This window comes from Ochotona princeps, chromosome 22 (assembly GCF_030435755.1).
Source record: "Ochotona princeps isolate mOchPri1 chromosome 22, mOchPri1.hap1, whole genome shotgun sequence".
In the NCBI taxonomy this organism is placed as follows: Eukaryota; Metazoa; Chordata; class Mammalia; order Lagomorpha; family Ochotonidae; genus Ochotona; species Ochotona princeps.
This window is the reverse complement of record NC_080853.1, coordinates 15,442,844-15,461,888: the sequence shown is the minus strand read 5'-3', so window position 1 is coordinate 15,461,888 and position 19,045 is coordinate 15,442,844. Positions and strand designations below refer to the sequence as shown.

At 55.8% G+C, this 19,045-nt stretch overlaps 1 protein-coding gene across 1 annotated transcript in view; it reads left to right on the top strand.

The window, feature by feature from the left end:
* The window catches only part of VSTM2L (V-set and transmembrane domain containing 2 like), a 30,459-nt gene extending 11,992 nt beyond the window's left edge, over positions 1 to 18,467 (top strand). Inside the window, exons 2-4 of the mRNA XM_058679559.1 lie at positions 9,806 to 9,975; positions 11,042 to 11,092; positions 17,201 to 18,467. Coding sequence (XP_058535542.1) covers positions 9,806 to 9,975; positions 11,042 to 11,092; positions 17,201 to 17,473 — 494 coding nt within the window. The 3' untranslated portion in view covers positions 17,474 to 18,467. The remainder of the gene's footprint in view (positions 1 to 9,805; positions 9,976 to 11,041; positions 11,093 to 17,200) is intronic.
* The last annotated feature ends 578 nt before the right edge of the window (positions 18,468 to 19,045 follow it).

The window sequence follows — 19,045 nt, the reverse complement described above, 5'->3', positions numbered from 1 at the left end:
AGAGGATCTGGCGCAGGTGCAGAATGGAGCAAGGCCTGGATTGAACCAGATCAGACCAGAGGCCCTTGCCCTGGAGTGTTCGCCTCCTCCAGCAGCAAGCCTTGCTGGCTCCTGTGTCATTCACAGTTCACCCATCCCATATACAGGTCCAGGAGTGCCCTATTCCTACCCTGCTCTTCTGGGGCGCAGTGGAGCCTCGAAAGCTGCTCTCCCAGTTTGGCAAGGGGGTTACTCTTTCAACCTTTGGTTTACTCCTCCTCCATATATGTCCTGGGCTCTCTTTGTTTCTCTGGTAGCTGTGGGTATCCAGCTCAGGGGAACCATAGGGGGCAGTTGTGAGCCAGGCTGGAAGAAACAGCTGGAGACTGGCAGGTAGCTGGCAGGTAGGTCCCCATAGCAAAGCCCAGGGGGAAGAGGGAGCTGGCCAGGAGTTGGGGATGGGACCACTGGCCATCAGAAGTCTGTGTACCAAGCCCCTTCTGACCGATCCCAGGGAAGGGCAACCTGATGATGTTCTGACTTTAACGCCCACCCCTCGCCAGTCTCCTTTGTCAAGGAGAGAAGGAGATTGAAGCTTGGGCCCTTCCCCAGCTAGAATTTACGAATGCTGCTTGGTTTTCATGCTGTTTATTTCTACAGTTACCCTCTATTTATGGCAAGTGATGCTGATTTTCCGTTTATGGCAGTCATAAAAAAAATCTCCGTTTAAGCTGAATTTATTTAAGTAAAAAAGGGAAAGCTGCTCTGAAAATTCATATTGGGTAAATAATACTGCGGGTGGGGGCACCTAGGCTCCTATAGAACCAGGTGCCCGAAAGTTGTGCGTGGGAAACCCTCACTTCAGTGTGTCCCATCCCGTCCTAGGCTCCTGCACAAACCCTGGGTGGCTGTCACGTCCACGCATGACCCTTTCCTTAGAAACCTTCCCTGGCTGTCCGGGGAGTCATGGCCTCTTTCCCCAGCATCACTTAGAACCTGCCCCTCCTCCCAGAGATCTCAGATGCTATTTATCCTGCGTGCCTGGGGTGGTGTGAGTGGAGGACACTTTGATTGTTGGCTATGTGACTAGTGTACACCCTGAACAATTGGATATGGCAATGCAGGCTGGGTTCCCAACACTGTTGGGACAGCAGTCACTGATGTGTGTGCCGATCTCCCCCACACCCCCTAAGGTGGGGGTGGAGCCTGGTGTGCAGCTATCTTGGGCGGCGGTGACATCAGAGTGAATCTCTTTCCCTTCTCCTGGCAGCTGGGGGTGGACGGGAGGACTGGAACCCTTGGCGCCCACCCAGGCACGCACCTTGCCCCCAGTATACACTGGGTCTGCTTCAGCTTTCTGACAGCGCACTCTCCTGCCTGCCTCTCGTAGACAGGAGAGCTTGTCCACTTTGCCTGCCTGTTGTAAATGGAGACACCCTCGCGCCTACTTGCAGCAGGCAGCCTGCCGGGGTCCAAGGGCTGCCCAGAAGGAACAAGGAAGAGCCTTCACACTTCCTATGGCCCATCCAGGGGCAGGGGAGCAGAGAGGACTGAAGAGAGGGCTCTGCTGCCTGCCGCCAGCCTCCCCTCCCTCTGCAGGGATCTCCAGTCTGGCCGGTCTCTCCATTTCAGAGAATTTCTAGGTGGGGAGCAGGGGCCTTGTAAAATTCAGGGACATCCCTTTCCTAGTGAGAGCCCCTGCTGTTCTTCCTCCCAGCAGGGAGCGGAGGGGCTTCTGTGCTGCCACCCATGCCCGCAACTCACCCTGAGTTGAGCTAGGCAGAGAGCAGTCTTCCAGGGAACTGAAGCAGGGAGGGACTTAGGGAAGTTTAGGGGTAACACCCGCCAATGTCTCTTTGTGCTGTGTGACTGCAAGCCCTGACTCTCCCTCTCTGAGTTTGAGGACTTCCTCTGGGGTGAGGCTTGGTCTGCAGAGCCCAGAGGGCAGCATAGGTCTCCTGGATTCAGTTTCAAGACAATGGGTTCGACCTGGCAGCCCCAGGCAGACTCTGAGTTTGGGTTCCCAAAGCTGCTGGAAAGCACTTGAGGGGCTCTGGATAGCACTTGCTCTCGTCTCCATCACCGGGGGTATGGGGGGGCAGAGATCTTGGGCTCTGGAGTTCGAAGGCCTGAGCTAAAATCCCAGCTCCCACTTCAGCTTGCTGTGCGGCCCATGACACAGCTGCCCGTGCCTTGGTTTTCCTTCTGGAGGAAGGGTTGACAACCCTGGTCCTGCAGGATTCATGTGGGAGCTCCTACAGGGTGGCCTGGTCTGGCCTGTGGATGGCAAGTGTTGGGGGAGTGTGTGGAACAGCCACAGCCCTCCTGACTCTCTTGGCTTCCATGTACTGTCCAGTTCGTTGTGCTTTACAGTGCAACCTGAGGGACCTGCTCCAGTCTGCCTGTCTGGCTGGCTGACTGGATATCCCCTGGGTTGGGCCCACATGGGTCAGGTGGGCTTGGGCAGCTGCTGATCATGACGATGTCTAATTCAAGACCTGCCTGCTTGCTTGTGTCTGCTTTGGGCCTGTTTGCGTCTCCATTCCTGCTCTGGGGGCACAGCCCCACCCATGGCTGCCAGAATTCAAGTCCTGTGGGCACCCAGTAGAAGTTGAACGAATCAACAACTAGGTCAATACATTATCTCCTAGCTCCTGACTTCTTCCCTTGCCGTTTCCAGCTCAAGTCCTCTGGCTTTAAACACTTCCTTGCTTATTTCATTCACGCAATACCTGTCTGGCCCCCACCTGTGCGTCATGAGGAGCTGGCCTACACTGGACAGCTGTCACTAACAGCTGAAGGCTGGGGAGAGAAGGGAGTTGAGTCCCTTTGGGGGCAGGAAGCCACCTGTGTGCAGGCCCCACAAGGGGAACATGAGCAAGTGGCCAGACCTGCAGGCTTTGCACTCCCTACCCAGGATCCTATCCTTGGCCACAAGGGCTGGCAGTGTAGAGCCAGGGGGTGTGGGGTCCTTCCTGAATCTGCTGTCACCAGGGCCGGCATCAAAACGGCAGTGTTCCCTGCACCCTGCTGTGTGCCCAGTGTTAAACCAGCTGCCAGGGTACAGCAGCAAAGAGGGAAGCCTGCCTTTAATGTGCTTACATTCCTGTTGGGAGACGGACCTTGAGCGAGATAAATCAAGAAAAATACAAAGAACAAGTGATCAGCAGCGAGGACAACAGTGAGCGGGCAGAGGGATGAGGAGAGGGAGAAGGGGCAGGGAGGAGCTCACTCCACGACGGCTGAGTGAGGCCTGAAGGAGGAGTGTGACAAGCCCCATGGACCTCGGGGACACGGGGTGGCATTCCAGGCACGCATGGTGTCAAAACCATTGCTGTGGGCCCAGTGCGGTAGCCTAGTGGCTAAAAGTCCGCACCTTGCATGCTCCGGGATACATGTGGGCAATGGCTCATATCTCGGCTGTTCCACATCCCTACCAGCGCCCTGGTTGTTTCCCAGGAAAGCAGTGGAGAATGGCCCAATGCCTTAGGACCCTGCATCAACATGGGAGATCCGAAAGAAGCTCCTGGCTCCTGGCTTTGGATCAGCTCAGTTCCAGCCATTGTGGCTACTTGGGGAGTGAGCCAGCAGATGCAAGATCTTCTGTCTCTCCTTCTCTGTAAATCTGACTTTCCAATAGAAGTTTGTTTTAAGATTTATTTAATTATATTTGAAAAGCAGACTTACAGAGATGGGGAGACACAGAGAAAGATCTCTCATCTGCTGGTTCACTCCCTAAATGGCCACAACGGCCAGAGCCAGGGCCTGGTGCTTCTTCTGGATCTCCCAAAGGGACCCAAGCACTTGGACCATCCTCTGCTGCTTTTCCAGGCCATAAGCAGAGAGCTGGATCAGAAGTGGAGCAGCTGGAACTCGAACCAGAACCCACGTGGGGATGCCAGGCAGAGGCTTCATGTGCTACAGCACATTGCCCACCCTGCCCTTGTTCCAGCAGAGACTGGCAGAGAATGAGGGATGCCGGCTCTCCCAGCTACCCGGAGGAGGCAGATGTGAAGATTGGAGAAGCAGGGAGGGAAAGGAGATGTAGGGCTGGAGCTGAGGGTCTGGGAGGGGCAGGTGCAGGGAGGAGCCAGGCTGGGAGACTGAGGGGCCTGGGGCTGGGCTGCAGCTGTCAGGCCTGTGGAAGTCCTGCTGGCTTCGGAGGCGGGGGCGGCAGAGCCCTGGAGGCTGGAGAGGAGGAGCAGGCGCCAGACTGATGGATGAGAGGCCCCAGGATCCAGGCATGACCGACATGCAGATGTGGCGCCCACTGCGTAAGCTGAGGAGGCAATAAGGAAGCATCTTTAAAAATCTCTCTGGAGTGCTGGAGTTCAAGTCTAAGGTGGTACACTCCCCATCCAGCTCGCTGCCAACATGCCTAGGAAGGCAGTGGAAGATGGCTCATGGGGTTGGGCCCGTGCACCCACATGGGAGACCAGGATGGAATTCTTGGCTCTTGGTTTCAGTTTGGCCCAGCCCTGTCACTGGCATTTGAGCAGTGAACCAGTGGGTAGATTGTGTGTGTGTCTGCCTTCCAAGTAAATACATAAATCTTTTTCAAAAGTCTTTCTGGGGAGGACAGGATCGCTGAGCTTGAAGATGCGAGCGAGGAAGGAGTGCTATTGACTGAGCACACTGAGTGTGTGCAGGAAAGAGGTGTGGCCCACGTCCTGGGTCCCTTCCACTGCCCCCTCATCTTCCCCTTTTTCAGATACACTGGGTTTCCCAGGAAGTAGGAGAGGCCTAACTGGGTGGAGCCCAGGCTGAAAGGCCTTGCTGTGTGTGTGTGTGTGTGTGTGTGTGTGTGTGTGTGTGTGTGTGTGTCCATGCCTGGGAGGTGGGAGAGGGGCAGGAGGACCCTGGTCTGGTCTGCAGGTCACCACCCACCTATCCCAGAAGCTGGACCCTGTCGCTCTGCCCAGGACCACAGAGCTGATGCCCAGGGGGTAATTACTCCATCGTTCTTCTAATTAAAAGCAGAAGAGAAGTAGGTATGGCATCCAATCAAGCCCCTTTGGCTTCCCCAGTGGAATCCTAATTTGTGGAGTGGGTTTAATTGTTTTTCCAGGGAGGCCAGCCCAGCTCGCTTGGGCCCTGGGGCTGGAGAGGATGACAGCGTCCTTCTCCAAGTCTCTAATGACTCCCAGCCCCCTGGGGAATGACTGCATGCAGGCTGCTAGTTCAAGGACTGTGGGGGAATTCTCCTGAGCTTGGCAGTGGATGCGAACTTGGATGTGGGGCCGGGGCAGGACCAGGATGGAGGCTGCACAGGGGTGGTCTTCACTGGGTCAGAGAGGGGAGTTCTCTGCTGTAGACTCCTCCAGAATTTGACTTCAGCTTAACTGTGGATTTCCTCTGGGGCAGATGGGGCCAGCGATGGTCACCCGTGCTTGGCCGGAGCACGAGGAAATGGGGGTTAAGAGTTGAATTCCGTGGCTGGCGCCAGGCAAACAGCCTGGGTTTCTTAGAGACGATGAGATGATTGTCTCATCATCATCAACCTCATCATTGTCATCACTACCATTGAAACATGCACCTGTACCCTTGCAGCTCTGGGGGTTGAAGTGGCGACCTCACTCACTTAGCTGAGTTGGGAGGGAGAGGTAGGGCTGCCCGCTTGCAGTGCAGAAGAGAGGAACTGAGCCCCATGGGTCCTGGGAGGCGAGAAGGATGCAGGAGGTGGCACCTCTGGCTGAGCTGGACCTGGTCCTTCAGACCACATCCCAGTGGGGGCTCGCAGACTTGTGGTTCCTGGTTGCAGCTGCTGGGCAGACCTGGGTTCAGGAGCAGCTTGGTATGACCATACCTGTACCTTGCCATCCCCATCTGTCAGACAGCTGTAGATTTGAGAGTATCTGAGACGGGCAGGCAGCAGGTGCTCAGCATATAAAGTGGAATTTATTAGGACACGAAGCTCTCTGACCTGCCTCCTTCCCATCTTGGCTCCCACGCTTTGTTGCCAGGTGCCCGTACCTCTGTTATCCTTCAAGGTTTGGCTTATGTGCCGCCTCCTCTTTGAAGCCTTCCCAGATTCTTCCCTTCCCCAGATGTAGAAGGCTCTACATCTAGGAAGTGTCTGGACCACTGGAGCTCTCAGAACCAGCAGGGCTAGCCTCCTTGGTACAGAGGAGCACTCTGAGGCCCCAAGAGATGAGGGGTTCTCCCAAGGTCACACAGCAGGTCTGGATTCTCCCTCCTTCAGGCCAGGTCTGCCGCTTTAGGGCCGCCTTTTCACCTGTGCAGGCTTCTAGGGCGAGACCTTGGACAGGGCTGCATGGGGCGGAGCCTGGACAGGCCCTTCTGCTGGTTATGAATGGGCACACATCAAGTGACCCCAGTCCCAGTTTCCTGCTTGCCCTATGTCCCTCCTAAATTAGAGCTAGTGGGATCCTCAGGGGAGCTCTCTACCCCAAGTCTCCCAGACAGCTCCTGTTGGGGCCTGAAACAGCAGGGGCTTCCTGGGACAGGAGCCCCACAATGGGGTGGAGAGAGAGCCTAACCATTCTGGCTCCCCAAAGCCCCAGCTCTGAACAAAGACCCTCCCTGCCCTCTAGGGTGGAAGTGGGGGGTGGGGTGCAACACCTCCTGCAGGAAGTCTTCCTGGATTGCCTGGGCCTGTCTAGGTCTTAGCAATCAGAGTAAAGCAGATTGTCCTGCCTGCTCCAGAACCCACATAAGGACTGTTCCTTGTAAAAAAAAAAAAAAAAAAAAAGTTTTGAAAAGGATCCCAATACCCTGGGAAGAGTTTGGACTCAGGTTCAAGTTTTGACTCCGCTGTGCTGGGCCATAGGGGACCAAGCCTTTTACCACCTGCTAGGATGACCACCTCGGTGGCCCCAAGCCCTGGGGGTGTGGCTGGCCTAGATGGAGGCGTTCTGTGAGCATGTAAAAGCCACTCCTGATTCAGACATTCAGCGCGAAAAAGAATGTAAGATGTCTCATTAGTGCTGCTTAGTACATGGTGAAATAATAATTTTTTTATATCGTGGGTTAAAAATGCATTATTAAAATTAATCTTACCAGGTTTTTCTTCTCACTCTGTCTCATGTGACAACCAGAAGATGGAATGTTCCATGGTGCCTCTGAGCAGCATTGCTCCCTTTCTGATTCTGCTGGCCAGGGTCATGAGATGGCCCCACCTGGGCTTCCTGTGCAGAGTGGTCGCATCAGGCTCCAGGGTTCTGTTCTCTTAGGGGTTGGGAGGCCCTGGCAGAGACTTGGGGTTAGACCCCACTGAGCCCTGCCTGCTGGAACAGACCCTGCGTCTACCTGTCCCCCACCCCAGCCTTCACTAGGAGTGCAAGGAGCAGGTAGGTCCCAGGGCCAGGAGTCCAGGCAACCTAGGACTTGTGGGCAGAGCAGGGACAGAAGGGGACTGGGCTTCTCCTCAGGTCATCTGGCAGAGCCTCTACCAGGACAGCTCACTCTGCCCTTGTCCCCCCCATTTCTGGCCCCCACATGAACTGTTCCCCGTGTTCTGTTGCCAGGCGTGGTCCTGGGAGGGGCGGGGGTGCAGTGTTGAGCCCCTACTCTGGTCTGGCCCCTGCCTGGCTCAGCCATCCAGGGATGAAGAGGGCCCTGAAAGGCCTGGCCCCTGGCTCGGGGGGCATTCTCTGGTTTCGATGGCTCAGGCAATGGCACTTGGAGGTCTGGCCATGTCCATCCCACTGTCTCAGATCCAACAAGGGGACTCTCCCTTCTCTAACTTCTCTTTCTCTCTCTCTTTTAAGATTCATTTGTTTTTATTTTAAAGGCAGATCAGATTTACAGAGAGAAAGAGAGACAGAAAGATCTTCTGTCTGCTGGCTCACTCCACAATTAGCTGCAACAGCCTGAATTGAGCTAATCAGAAGCCAGGAGCCAGAAGCTTCTTTCTGGTCTCCCACACACATGCAGGATCATAAGGACTTGAACTGTCCTCTACTGCTTTCCCAGGCCACAAGCAGAGAGCTGGATGGGAAGTTGAGCGGCAGGGGTGTGAACTGGTGTCCATATGAGATCCCAGTGTATGCAGGGCAAAGATTCAGCCACTGAGCCATCATGCTGGGCCCTCCCACTTCTCTAGGCACAGGTGCTCAGCAGAGGGGTAGAACCTGGCATCAGGGGCAAGGAAACCATGGCTCCCTCCAGCTGCTTCTCCATGGTGCTGCTGCATTTTGCACACAGTTGTCAGAAAAGTTGTAAGGGCTGAGGTCCCTTGGCACTAGCCCCTCTTCACTGCTGCATCCATCCATTTAGCCACAAAGCACTTCTCGCGGGCCTGTCCTCTGCCAGGTCTGTTCTGGTTGTTGGGGACCTGTCGATGGACTGGACAGGGATCCATCATCTCTTGGCTCCGGGAAGGAAGGGCAGACAGATAGCAAACGCATGACGACGGGTATGTTACATATGCCATGACCTACACATGGCTGTTCCCACTGACATGGACATGAGTTAAACTGAAATGGAATCAGGAACTCGGGTCTTCAAGGCCCATGTCACGTGTTCAGCAGGCTCATGCGGCCACTGCATCGGCTCAGTCCTTGGCCCATCTCATCCCAAAATGTTCTGTGTCAGCTCTGACCGTATTGGGTGACTTAGGGTGCTGGGTTTTGGGAAGGGATGCAGAGCCCATGAGGTGGTTAGGATAAGCCTGGGGAGGCCCCGTGGGACACTGTGCAAACTCTGACCCTTGGGGTCAGGGATGCTTCACACTCTGGGGCCCAGACACCTGCTGTTTGGTGGAGGGTCCATATGGGACCCCCCGCTCCAAGCTGATCAGTAAGGGCAGAGACCCTGGAGGAGCTTCCCCAATGCCCAGCAACCAGGGCCCTCAGGCTGTTGGGGCAAGAGGATGAGACAGGGAAGGGTCCATCTCCCTGCCCTGGACAGTGCTCTCCATCTTGTCCTGACTGAACTGAGCAGGGACAGGTGGAGGCGAGAAGGAACTCCTGAGTCTGGGGTCAACATGTTGCCCTTCTGGGCAGAACCACTTGGTTGAGAACAGAAGGGAGTGGAGTGGGCTAACAGTCCCTGAGTGACCTGTGCACCTGCTGTTTCCACTGTTGGAAGGGGGCGGCGTCAGCTGTCTCGCCAAGAGAGGAGCATTAGGAAGATTGAAACAGAGCAAGCTGGGGAGGGGCTGGTCCAAAGGAAGTAGGGCGTTGTGTTTTTGTGTTACCTGGTGACACGATGGAGTGGGGCTTCTGTGCTGGGTCTTAGGGACACTGCCCTGGAAATTGGGGATACCCTGAGAGGGCAGGGACCTCTGCACCCCACCCGGCTCACTTTGTGCCCACTCTCAGAATGGTGGCAAACGGTGGACACTACGGCCGTACACAAGGTCTAGGCGGGTCAGGAGGGTCTGCTCACAGATCAGACCAGAAACTGATTGGGGCAAGAGGGTTTGAAGCCTCACCTGGCAGGACCCGGGCAGGAGTCCAAGTTCTCCACTGGGTACAGTGGGAGGGCTCTGGGCAGGGGAAGGAGCAGGCGCAATCAAGCTTGATCAAGATGCTGCCTAGGTCTGGGAATAACCCGGGTGATGGAAGATGGGGGATTCTAGGGCATTGGGCTAGAAGACTCTAGAAGTGATGAAATTGGCAGCCCCCCTCCCTGGCCTCCTGGCTTCTGTCACCCCCCACAGAGGCCCAGCTGTTTTTGTGGCATCCAGAGCCCCAGATCTCTTGCCAGCTGCTACTGGCCTAGCTCCCTTGGTGCTCTGGAGCCTGGCCAGCCCCACCTGCCCCTCCCTTCATCCCTTTGGTTGGCCCTGCTGCTTCCTCCTCCCTGACCCCACGCCTGCTTTGCTGAGTGTGGGACAACTGCTTCTCTGTCTCCTGCACAGCCCTGTTCACAGAGACGCCCCACGACATGACGGCACGGACAGGCGAGGATGTGGAGTTGGCCTGCTCCTTCCGCGGTAGCGGCTCCCCCTCCTACTCGCTGGAGATCCAGTGGTGGTACGTGCGGAGCCATCGGGACTGGACCGACAAGCAGGCATGGGCCTCCAACCAGGTACTGCCCTGGGAGACGCTGAGGGGCTGGGAGCTGTGTGTGCGCCCTGCCTATATGCACCACACCCCTGCCCGCTGTCTGGACTTGCAGCTCGTACTAAGGGTTTATTCCACACACAGTAGAGCCTGCAGCCGCTGGCAAAACAAACAGGAAGAGTTAGGAGCCAACCCAAAACTGACAAGGTTGGGAGGTAAACCCGCCAGCTCCCTCGTCCCTCTGCTGGCGTAACTGAGGGGTATTCTGCTCCCTTTTCCAGCCATGTCCAGCAGGGAGAGGGACCGAGCTTCAGCTGCCTGCAGTGGGAACTGCTGGGTAAACAAACGCCTCCCATGCCCAGCTTCCCACTCTTCCTGCCTCTTTTCATTACATTTTCCTGGAGCCACCTCCCAGGTAATCTATTCACACCTGACATTGTCTCTAAGTTGATTTGGAGGCGCTCCATCTAAAACACATGGAATATGCAAGCACTTGCATACCCACCTTTTCGGCATCTGTGAACACAGGTAGGTACACACGTTCACATGCACACTACACCAGGCTGCTACATGCCCTCCATGCTTAGGAGCGAGCCACTGGCACACACAAGGACACTGCGGCCCGTCCAGCTCCTGGAGGTGGCTTCCCAGAACTCCGATGGCTGCAGAGGGAGGTGCAGGTGTTTGTAACTGCAAGGTCAGCTTGCAGGAGCATAATATGTGGGCTGGGCCCCAACAGTACCCATCCCAAGTGCACATTTATGGTCATGTGCATGAATGCTGGCAAGCACACAGCATCTTTACAGACACACCTCCAGGGGACAAATCCAGTAAGTTCTTAGATTTTTACCTGCTCACACACCTACAGTTGTATTTCCTTGTGTCTATTTTAGCTTCTTTTGCTCTGACCCCAGCCCCATTGTCCTCTGAGTAGACACAGAGAGCTGAGGGGCCCAATTCCAGGCTCCTGTCCCCAGTGGCACTGTTTATAGTAGGAAACTCAGCTCTCACTCGTCTTCCTTGGCCCCACCCCCACTCCAAATGTGCTAACACCTTGTCTGCTCTGTCTCTACCCTTCCCTCTCCCAACAGCTAAAGGCATCTCAGCAGGAGGACACAGGGAAGGACGCCACCAAAATAAGTGTGAGTTTTTTTTTTAAGATTAATTTTTATTCGAAAACTAGATTTACACAGAGAAAGAAAAATAGATCTTTCATCTGCTGGTTCACTCCCAAATGGCCTCAATGGCCCAGAGTTGAGCTAATCCAAACCCAGGAACCAGAGGCTTCTTTTGGGTCTCCCATGCAGGTGTGGATCCCAAGGTTTGGGGCCATTTTTCTGCTGCTTACCCAGGCCACAAGCAGGCAACTGAATGAGAAGTATGGCAGCTGGGACATGAACCAGCGTCCATAGGGGATAAAGGCGCTTGGAGGTAGAAGATTAGGCAGTTTTGACAATGTCTGCCTTGCTGGACTTTAATGGAGAATACAGCAGAAACTTAAAAACAAAAAGTGAGGGAGGGGGCAGGGGATTTGGTAGGTCCAGGTCAGTAGGGAGCTTGGGTCAGGAGATGGAGGAGAAGAAAAGGGGAAGGGGAAATGGTGACCTGGCCTCCAGGGGGAGATGAGGACTCCAGGATGGGCTAGACCATTGAGAGCGTGGCTCTATGGGAAGGGCGCAGTAGTCACCCATCCCATAGGTGGGATACGAAGGGGCCAGGAGTCAGAGACTTGCCAGAGGTCACCCCAAGAGCAAATGGGGTTACTGAGGTCTTGGTCTCTGGGCTGCGCCAGAGCTTGGGTGAGGTCAGGGACTTTTGGGGTGGGAGTACCCATAGCCACACAGACAGGAGGGTGGGAGCAGGCTGGATTTGTGAATGGGGCTGTATCAGCCAGGCACAAGGCTACAGTGACCTGCTGGTAAAAGCAGGTGTCCTCGGGAGCACAGGGGTGTGTGTGTGTGTGTGTGTGTTCTGTTTGGTTCTTTCAAGTTGTTTCAAGGATTTGTGGGTGAACTCAGGAACCCAGGACCAGTTAGACACAGGCATACAGCAGAACCAAACCAGAGGTTGTGGTGTAGAGATGGGGTACAAGGGGACCTGGGGTTGCAGACTTAGGCATCAGAGGAGCAGAGTGGAGGCTCCTACGACTGCTCCTGCAAGAGGGAGGAAGCGAGAACAGAGGCTCACCTTCACAGCATCACTGGTGCTGTGTAGCTTGCGATGCAGGTGGGAGTCTGGCCGCATAAGTTGTGTCCAGCTCCAGGCAGGTACCAATCCACTTGAAACGAACATGATTTGCAAATCAGACTAGGTCTAAGGTTCCATCAGTTGCCCAAACACCCACTGGGTAAGCTCTGGCAGGAAGAGACATGCATACATTCACATGCATACACACACACACACACACACACACGCACGCACGCACGTCTTCATCCCAACTCCCTGCTGTGATTTTGTTTGGGGTTTAAGGAGTGGCTCAGACTAAGAATGATCTAATTGGCTTACAGGATTAGAAGTCTGGGCTGCTGGGCTCCTTGCAAGGGGATGTGCACGTGTTAATTAGTTATAGAAACTCATATGTCTGTGTGATTGCATCATCATCGCTCCCCCACCAGGTGCACCTGCTATTCCGGCACCAGCCAGGGCACTGAGGGAGGAGGGGACATATTAGGAAATGTTCAGGCCCAGGCCCAGCTCCTCCTGCAGACAGCACCCCACAAAGGACTGCTCTCAGAGACAGATGCACCTGTGAGTGGAGAGCTGGACTCCTGCAGGCTAGCGAAGAGGCTCAGCTTCTCTTCCAGGCCATCTCCCCCTTCTAGTGCACCAAGGCATGTCACCACAGCCTCCGTTATAGGAAGGGTCGAGCACACATCCATTTTACAGGTGGGACAGCCAGGCCACCCCTCTTCCCCTCCCCCTCCCAACCCCGGCAGCCTTTCTGCTCCCTGCTATTTTCCACCTGCAAGCCCTGACACAGACCAGTCCCTCTGCATCAGAACCGGCTCCCCTTTCTCTCTCTCACTTCAGAGCTCAGCCCTGGGAATCTGCCCTGTAGGCTGTGCTCAGCCAGTATCCATAGCCTCTCCCTGCGGCTGATTGCCCACTTGTGTGTTGGCTTCATGCCTTCCTGCCCCTGAGGTGGGGGCTGGGACTGTACCTGGTCAGCCCACTGTTACATCTCCAGAGCCCAGCACAGAGCCTGGCACCAAGTAGATGCCCAGTAAATATTTATCAAGTGACTGACATATGCATGTGGACCCAACCAGACCAGGTCACAGACATGTGTGTGCACGGGTGATGCCACTAGGCACCATGGAACTTGAGGGATCCAGGCCGTGTATCCACAGGGGGCAGCTGAGCAGGCAGGGGTCCAGGCTAAAATCCCCACGTGTTTGCAGCATCTCCATGGTGATTAGGGTGCTCACTGTTGGTAACTGCTGGGTCCTAATTTGATCTTCTGAAAAACATGGTATGGATCTGACCGTGCATTCTGCAGGCTGAGCAGCTAGCGGCCCTAGGAACCCGCGAGTCTCCACTTCATGGCGAGGAAATGCTAAGGGCTTCCAGGAGCCTAGTCCCAGGAGGGCTTTGTGAGCCCTCAAATCAAATCCGGGTCTCACACTGACCTTGCTTGGGAAGGTCTGCCTCAGAGTCTTTGTCCTGGCAGCCAGTGGGAGCCATGGGGTCAGCACTTGGCAGCCTCCCTGCATCTGCTCTTCCTCTGGGACCTGCTGGCTGAGGCTAACAGAAAAATGCTTTGGAAACTGTAGAGCGCCATAGATCCAGCCTTGTGACAGACAGTGCTCTGTGGCTCATCTGGAAACTTGCAAACCTGTTTGTGAATCCTCAGGTACCTATCCCAGCACAAGGGTAAGTTAGTGTGGGCAAGGGCTCAGAGCCATGTGGAGAAGTCGTTTGTGTGGAGAACATGAGTGTCTGGGATAATAATGAATACTAATGATAAAAATAATAATGCTGAAACAGAGCAGCTAGCATTTACTGAGTCCTCACTGTGTCAGGAGCCATGAGGAGCACTTTCCAGGAATCAGCTACGTAAGTGGGTCTGGGGGAGGTGCCCAGTGTGGGGACAGCCCCCTGGGGAGCTTCTGTGTACTGGGGAATCCCCCCAGCAGGGCCACCTCCTGGGGCTAAGGCGAAGCTGCTGCCTACCGAGCTGGTTTCACGGTCTTGCGTTTTATACTCACATATAATATACGTATTTGAAAAACAAAATGACAGAGGAACAAAGAGAGAGGTAGATCTTCCATCCTGTTTCACTCCCCAAATGACCTCACAGCCAGGGCTGGGCCAGGCTGAAGCCCACCCTAACTGCCCAGGCGGGTGGCAGGGACCTAAGTGTGTGGGCTTGCTGTCTTCTGCTGCTTTCCCAGGTGTATTAGTGGGGATGCTGGACCAGAAGCGGAGCAGCCGGGACTTGAACCAGCACGCCATGCGCCACAAGCAGCAGTATAAGTCACTGCACTGCTATGCCACACTCCAGTCCCTTGAACCTGTTTCGTTGTGGTGACACCTGTTTTTCTAACATCTAATTGAAGTCCTTTGAGCTTAAATTTAGGCTAATTTCTCTTTAAGCACTTTCCAAGCAGAGAAAGTCTCCAAATGCCAAATATAAGATCAGGTGAAAGTTTCTACCAGGCTCCACTTCCCTGGGGGCTCCCTTACCACCAGATCATGGCTGCGTTCACCCTAAACACGTCTGGAAAGGGCGGGATCACACACACCCAGTTCAGCGTGTGACACTGGCATAAACCCCATGATCACCATGATAAACGGAAAAGTTACAGCTGTGATCAGTAAGAGGCACGCTGTTTAGAGGGGGCTCAAGTTGGCCTGGGGGCCAAGTGGGCTTCCTGGAGGAGATGCTGTCTGCCACGAGGGTTTTTCCTCACGGTCATTTGACAGCTTTGTGACTGTTGTAGAGGAAGAGTGGGGAAGAGTGGGGAAGAGGCTGGAGTCACAACCTGGATGAGAGGCCAGGACCAGTGCAGGGGAGGCCAGGTCTGGGGAACGAGGAAGAGGGGCCCTGGGGAAGATCCACAGGAGTCCCCAGTGGGCTGTGCTGCAGAGGGAAGAAAATTGAGACTGTGACCCGGACAGGCAGACAAGACTGTCTGAGACCTAGACTGTCTACAAAACCCCTGCTTTGAGCTCTGGATGCACAGAGGGACAGGAGGGCTGCTGTTGGGGAGCTGCAGGGCAGGGCCTGACCTGGGACAGGGACCATGTGACCCCCACCCAGGGGGTTGCACAGCAGCCAGGAGGCCACCATAGTGCCACCAATCTTCTTGGCAGGGCTGGGAGGAAAGAGCTGGCCCCAGGGCATTCCTGCAGTGCCTGGAAGGGGCCAGGAGGGAGGCGGCTGGACTTGGCTATAGCAAGGACTTGGCCTTCTCTCTTTCAGCATAATTAGGTGCTTAATTGCACTGCGCAAGCCTGTCGATGCCTGTGCCCAGGTGATTATGATTTACAGTCAGACTGCCCTAGGGCTCCCTCCACGTGGCCTCTCCAGCTGCACTGCAGGGCTGGCCTGAGGGTTGCCTGTGTGGTCCCTAAGCCTCCAAGTACACACACAGAGCCCTGGATGCTCCCGCCACCCCGAGGGGCAGGACCAGCTGGTACAGCCTCCCACAGAATGAGGTTTGGGGCTGCCCCTGCATAAGACACAGGAGGGGGTTGGAGCTGGGGAATGGGAATACAGACCTGTGATTCTGTATTCCCCCAAGGTGCGACAAAGGCCTGGTGTCCATCATCAGCTAGATGGCCTTGGGAAAATCCTTTCACCTCTCCAAACCTCAGTTTTCCTGCCTGCACAGTGGGTGTCCTGGCTGTGCCTCCTCATGGGGTTGTTTGAGGCTGCAGTAAAACCACGAGGTACCTGCCTGTTCTCCCACGATGAGGGTGAGCGAGAGTGGAGGGAGCCCCAACAACATCAGCCCTGACCCCACTCCGCTGTACTGTTCTGTCTGCCAGTCTGAAGATGGTGCACAGAGGGGCAGGCCCTGGGGCCACAACGCACCTGTTTTTTCAGTCTTTGTGTGGCTTCTCCATTAGCTACGCAGTGTTGCTGGGGTCTAGCTGGTCTATAGCTGCATGCCCTGCAGCCCTTGGGGCTCACAAAAACGTCTTTTGAATGAATGGATGATTCCGGCTCCCCCACTCACTCACCCCAGAAAGCTGAGGTTGGGGTACAGGTGATTTGAGCGGTAGAGCCGGTCCCAGCACCCCTCCAGGCTCCCTGCCCCACTCCTCCTCTCCTAGCGGGAAGAACTCTTGCTCTTAAAGCCATCATCTATGTGCTGGAAGGTCGTGGCGTCAGTGGCCCCAAGGGAGTGGGTTGGACTTGGGTGGAGCTGGGCCACACAGCGCCCCCTCCCCACACGCGGTCCTCCTAGGGCCGGGCATTAGTGCCCCATTAGCGCCTTGTAGGGCTGACAAATGAAGGATAATTAATATCCATGAGGGAAACAGATGTGAGGTGATTCGCTCCCGCTGTGCACTTGCTACAGCGTTGCCCGCCCGCCTCACCCGAGAGAGTGGCAGGACTGGCAGGAAGGCATGGGCTGCAGCCGGGCCTGGCACTGGAGAGGGGGTGCCTGCCAGGAGCCTACTGGGCTCTCTCTGTTTACAAAATCTCCCTGTCACCTATTTGTTTGAGAAATAAGAGCACAGACAGATGTCCCACCTGCTAGTTCATCCCCCAAATGCCTGCTATGCAATGACCAGGGATGGCTGCAGCCAGGAGCCCAGAACTCAACCCCGTCTTCCAGCAGCCTGATTTCTTGAGCTGTCACCTGCTGTCTTCCAGGGTCCACCTCAGCGGGAAGCTGGAGGTGGGAGCTGGAGCTGGGACACAGACACCAGCACCTGTCATATGGCATAGATACGTGTGTCCTAATCCGTATCTAAACTGCTGAGCCAAAGGCTGCCCCAACCCCAATTTGTAAACTTCTGCACACAGAAGAGAGTATTTATGGACAGAGAGAGTTGTGCAAGGAGACGGCTTCCTGTGCCTCCCCCCAGTTCACTCTTTCTCATTGCTGTGCCATATTCCAGGCATGGTCCCATCACTGCTGACGCTCCGTTCTGTTGACGAATGCTCAAGTAGCCTCTGTCTGCTGTGTAACTCTGGCTCCTGAAGGCATCCAGGGGTGTTCCCCTGCCAGACCCACACTCTTCTGTCCATTGCCCAGGTGGACAGGTCACACTGTCTTTCTGTTGCCCCCCAGGTGGTCAAGGTCGTGGGCAGCAACATCTCTCACAAGCTGCGCCTGTCCCGGGTGAAGCCCACAGACGAAGGCACCTATGAGTGCCGCGTCATCGACTTCAGTGATGGCAAGGCCCGGCATCACAAGGTCAAGGCCTACCTGCGGGTGCAGCCAGGCGAGAACTCGGTCCTGCACCTGCCTGAAGCCCCTCCTGCCGCGCCCGCCCCACCGCCCCCAAAGCCGGGCAAAGAGCTGAGAAAACGCTCGGTGGACCAGGAGGCCTGTAGCCTCTAGCCTGACACCTGCCCCACCCGCCTCGCCCCATCCTGGAGTGCAAGAGGCGCTGCTGGACCGTGGGGACAGGGCTGCCTGCGGCCAGCCAGCCACCTCCCTAGCCCCCAGGCTGCCCTCTGCCCTCCATCCTTGCTCAGCATGTAAGCTCCCACCCCCACCCCACACCCTTCCCAGCCCTGCAGGGACCTGGCTCAGCTGGGAGGAGGTGGTCCTGGGCTCCCAGGAGCAGCCACTTTGGACGCTGGCAAGGCGAGGCAGGGGGCGGGGACCATAGCGGAGCCCTGGCTGCCCACCTCCTTCTGCTGCCAGCTTCCGTGGAGTCCCATGTTTTGCTTTACCTGCTTGTCCCCCGTCCTGTCCTGAGCTGCTGCTGCCACCACCGGAGCCTCCCAGCCAAGCCCCCTCCTTCCTGAGGTCTCCCGTTCTGATCTGGGAGTGACCCCTCCCTGTATTTGGACTTGAATTTTCTGAGCAGAGCTAGGGCCCCTCCCTGGGTGGAGAGCTGGGGACAGTAGCCCCTTAGCAGGGTCACTCACAGGGGTCCTGGGAGGGGAGCCCCATGTGCCACTGCCTCCGGCTGGGTTGTTCTGCTCGGTTGACAGCTTGCTCTCAGACCCTCTCCTCCCCTCCTGCCCCAGGGAGAGGGGAACCAGGCATCTCTTACCCTTTCCTGCCAGCTCCATGCAGAGATTTGCACCAGCAGGACCCCTGCAAGGGTCTCTGAGGCTCCCTTAGGAGCCCCCTCTGCCAGCCCCTTTTGGGACCCATGCCCAGCACCCTGGAGGGGCTGGGGCTGTCGGGAGTCCAGAGCTCCCCAGAGCTGCCTGTCTACTAGTTCCCCTCCATTCCCCTTGAGGGACACCTGCCCCTACTGACTTGTAAATATTTCTTTGGGGCTCAGACCTCTGGCCAGCCTCTCGAGGATGGAGTGGGGCCTGGGGTAGAGGGAGGGCTTTGCCTAGGGAGAAGTGGGTATCCCTGTATAAATGATCCAATCGTGACTACCAGCCAACCTGAATAAAGTGGTTTAAAAACCCTCCAGGTAGTATTTTCTTCCAGGGTATGGGAAGGTGGGGAAGGGCTCGGCCCACACCTGGGCCAGCTGGACCTGGGACGGGTGGGGTGGGCAGAGGAGAGAGGGCACAGGAAAACCAGCTACGTGCAGGTCCTCTCCCGTTACCAGGCACACTGCAATGTTAACTGAGCAACACGAAGGAATGCTGTTCTGACATGGGCTCCAGGAGTGGGCAACCTTCATTCTGCCAAAAGCCATTTGGAGACTTATCATGTGCGGTCCTTACAGAAATGACAACTTAAAAATTCACCTGCTATTGATTGGTTGAATTGTGAGTCCTGCCTGTGGTCACCTTGCCATGGTCGCACGAAATGATCTCATGAGCCTCTCGCAGGCCGGATGGTTCCCCCCAACACACACTCCTGGATCTGTGCTGAATGACAGCAGGCAGACACAAGAAGCCACACATCATGCGATTGCGTTTGTGTGAAATACCCAGAATAGGCCAACTCCAGAGAAACCCGATGAAGGTTGGTCTGAGGAGGGGAGTGACTGCT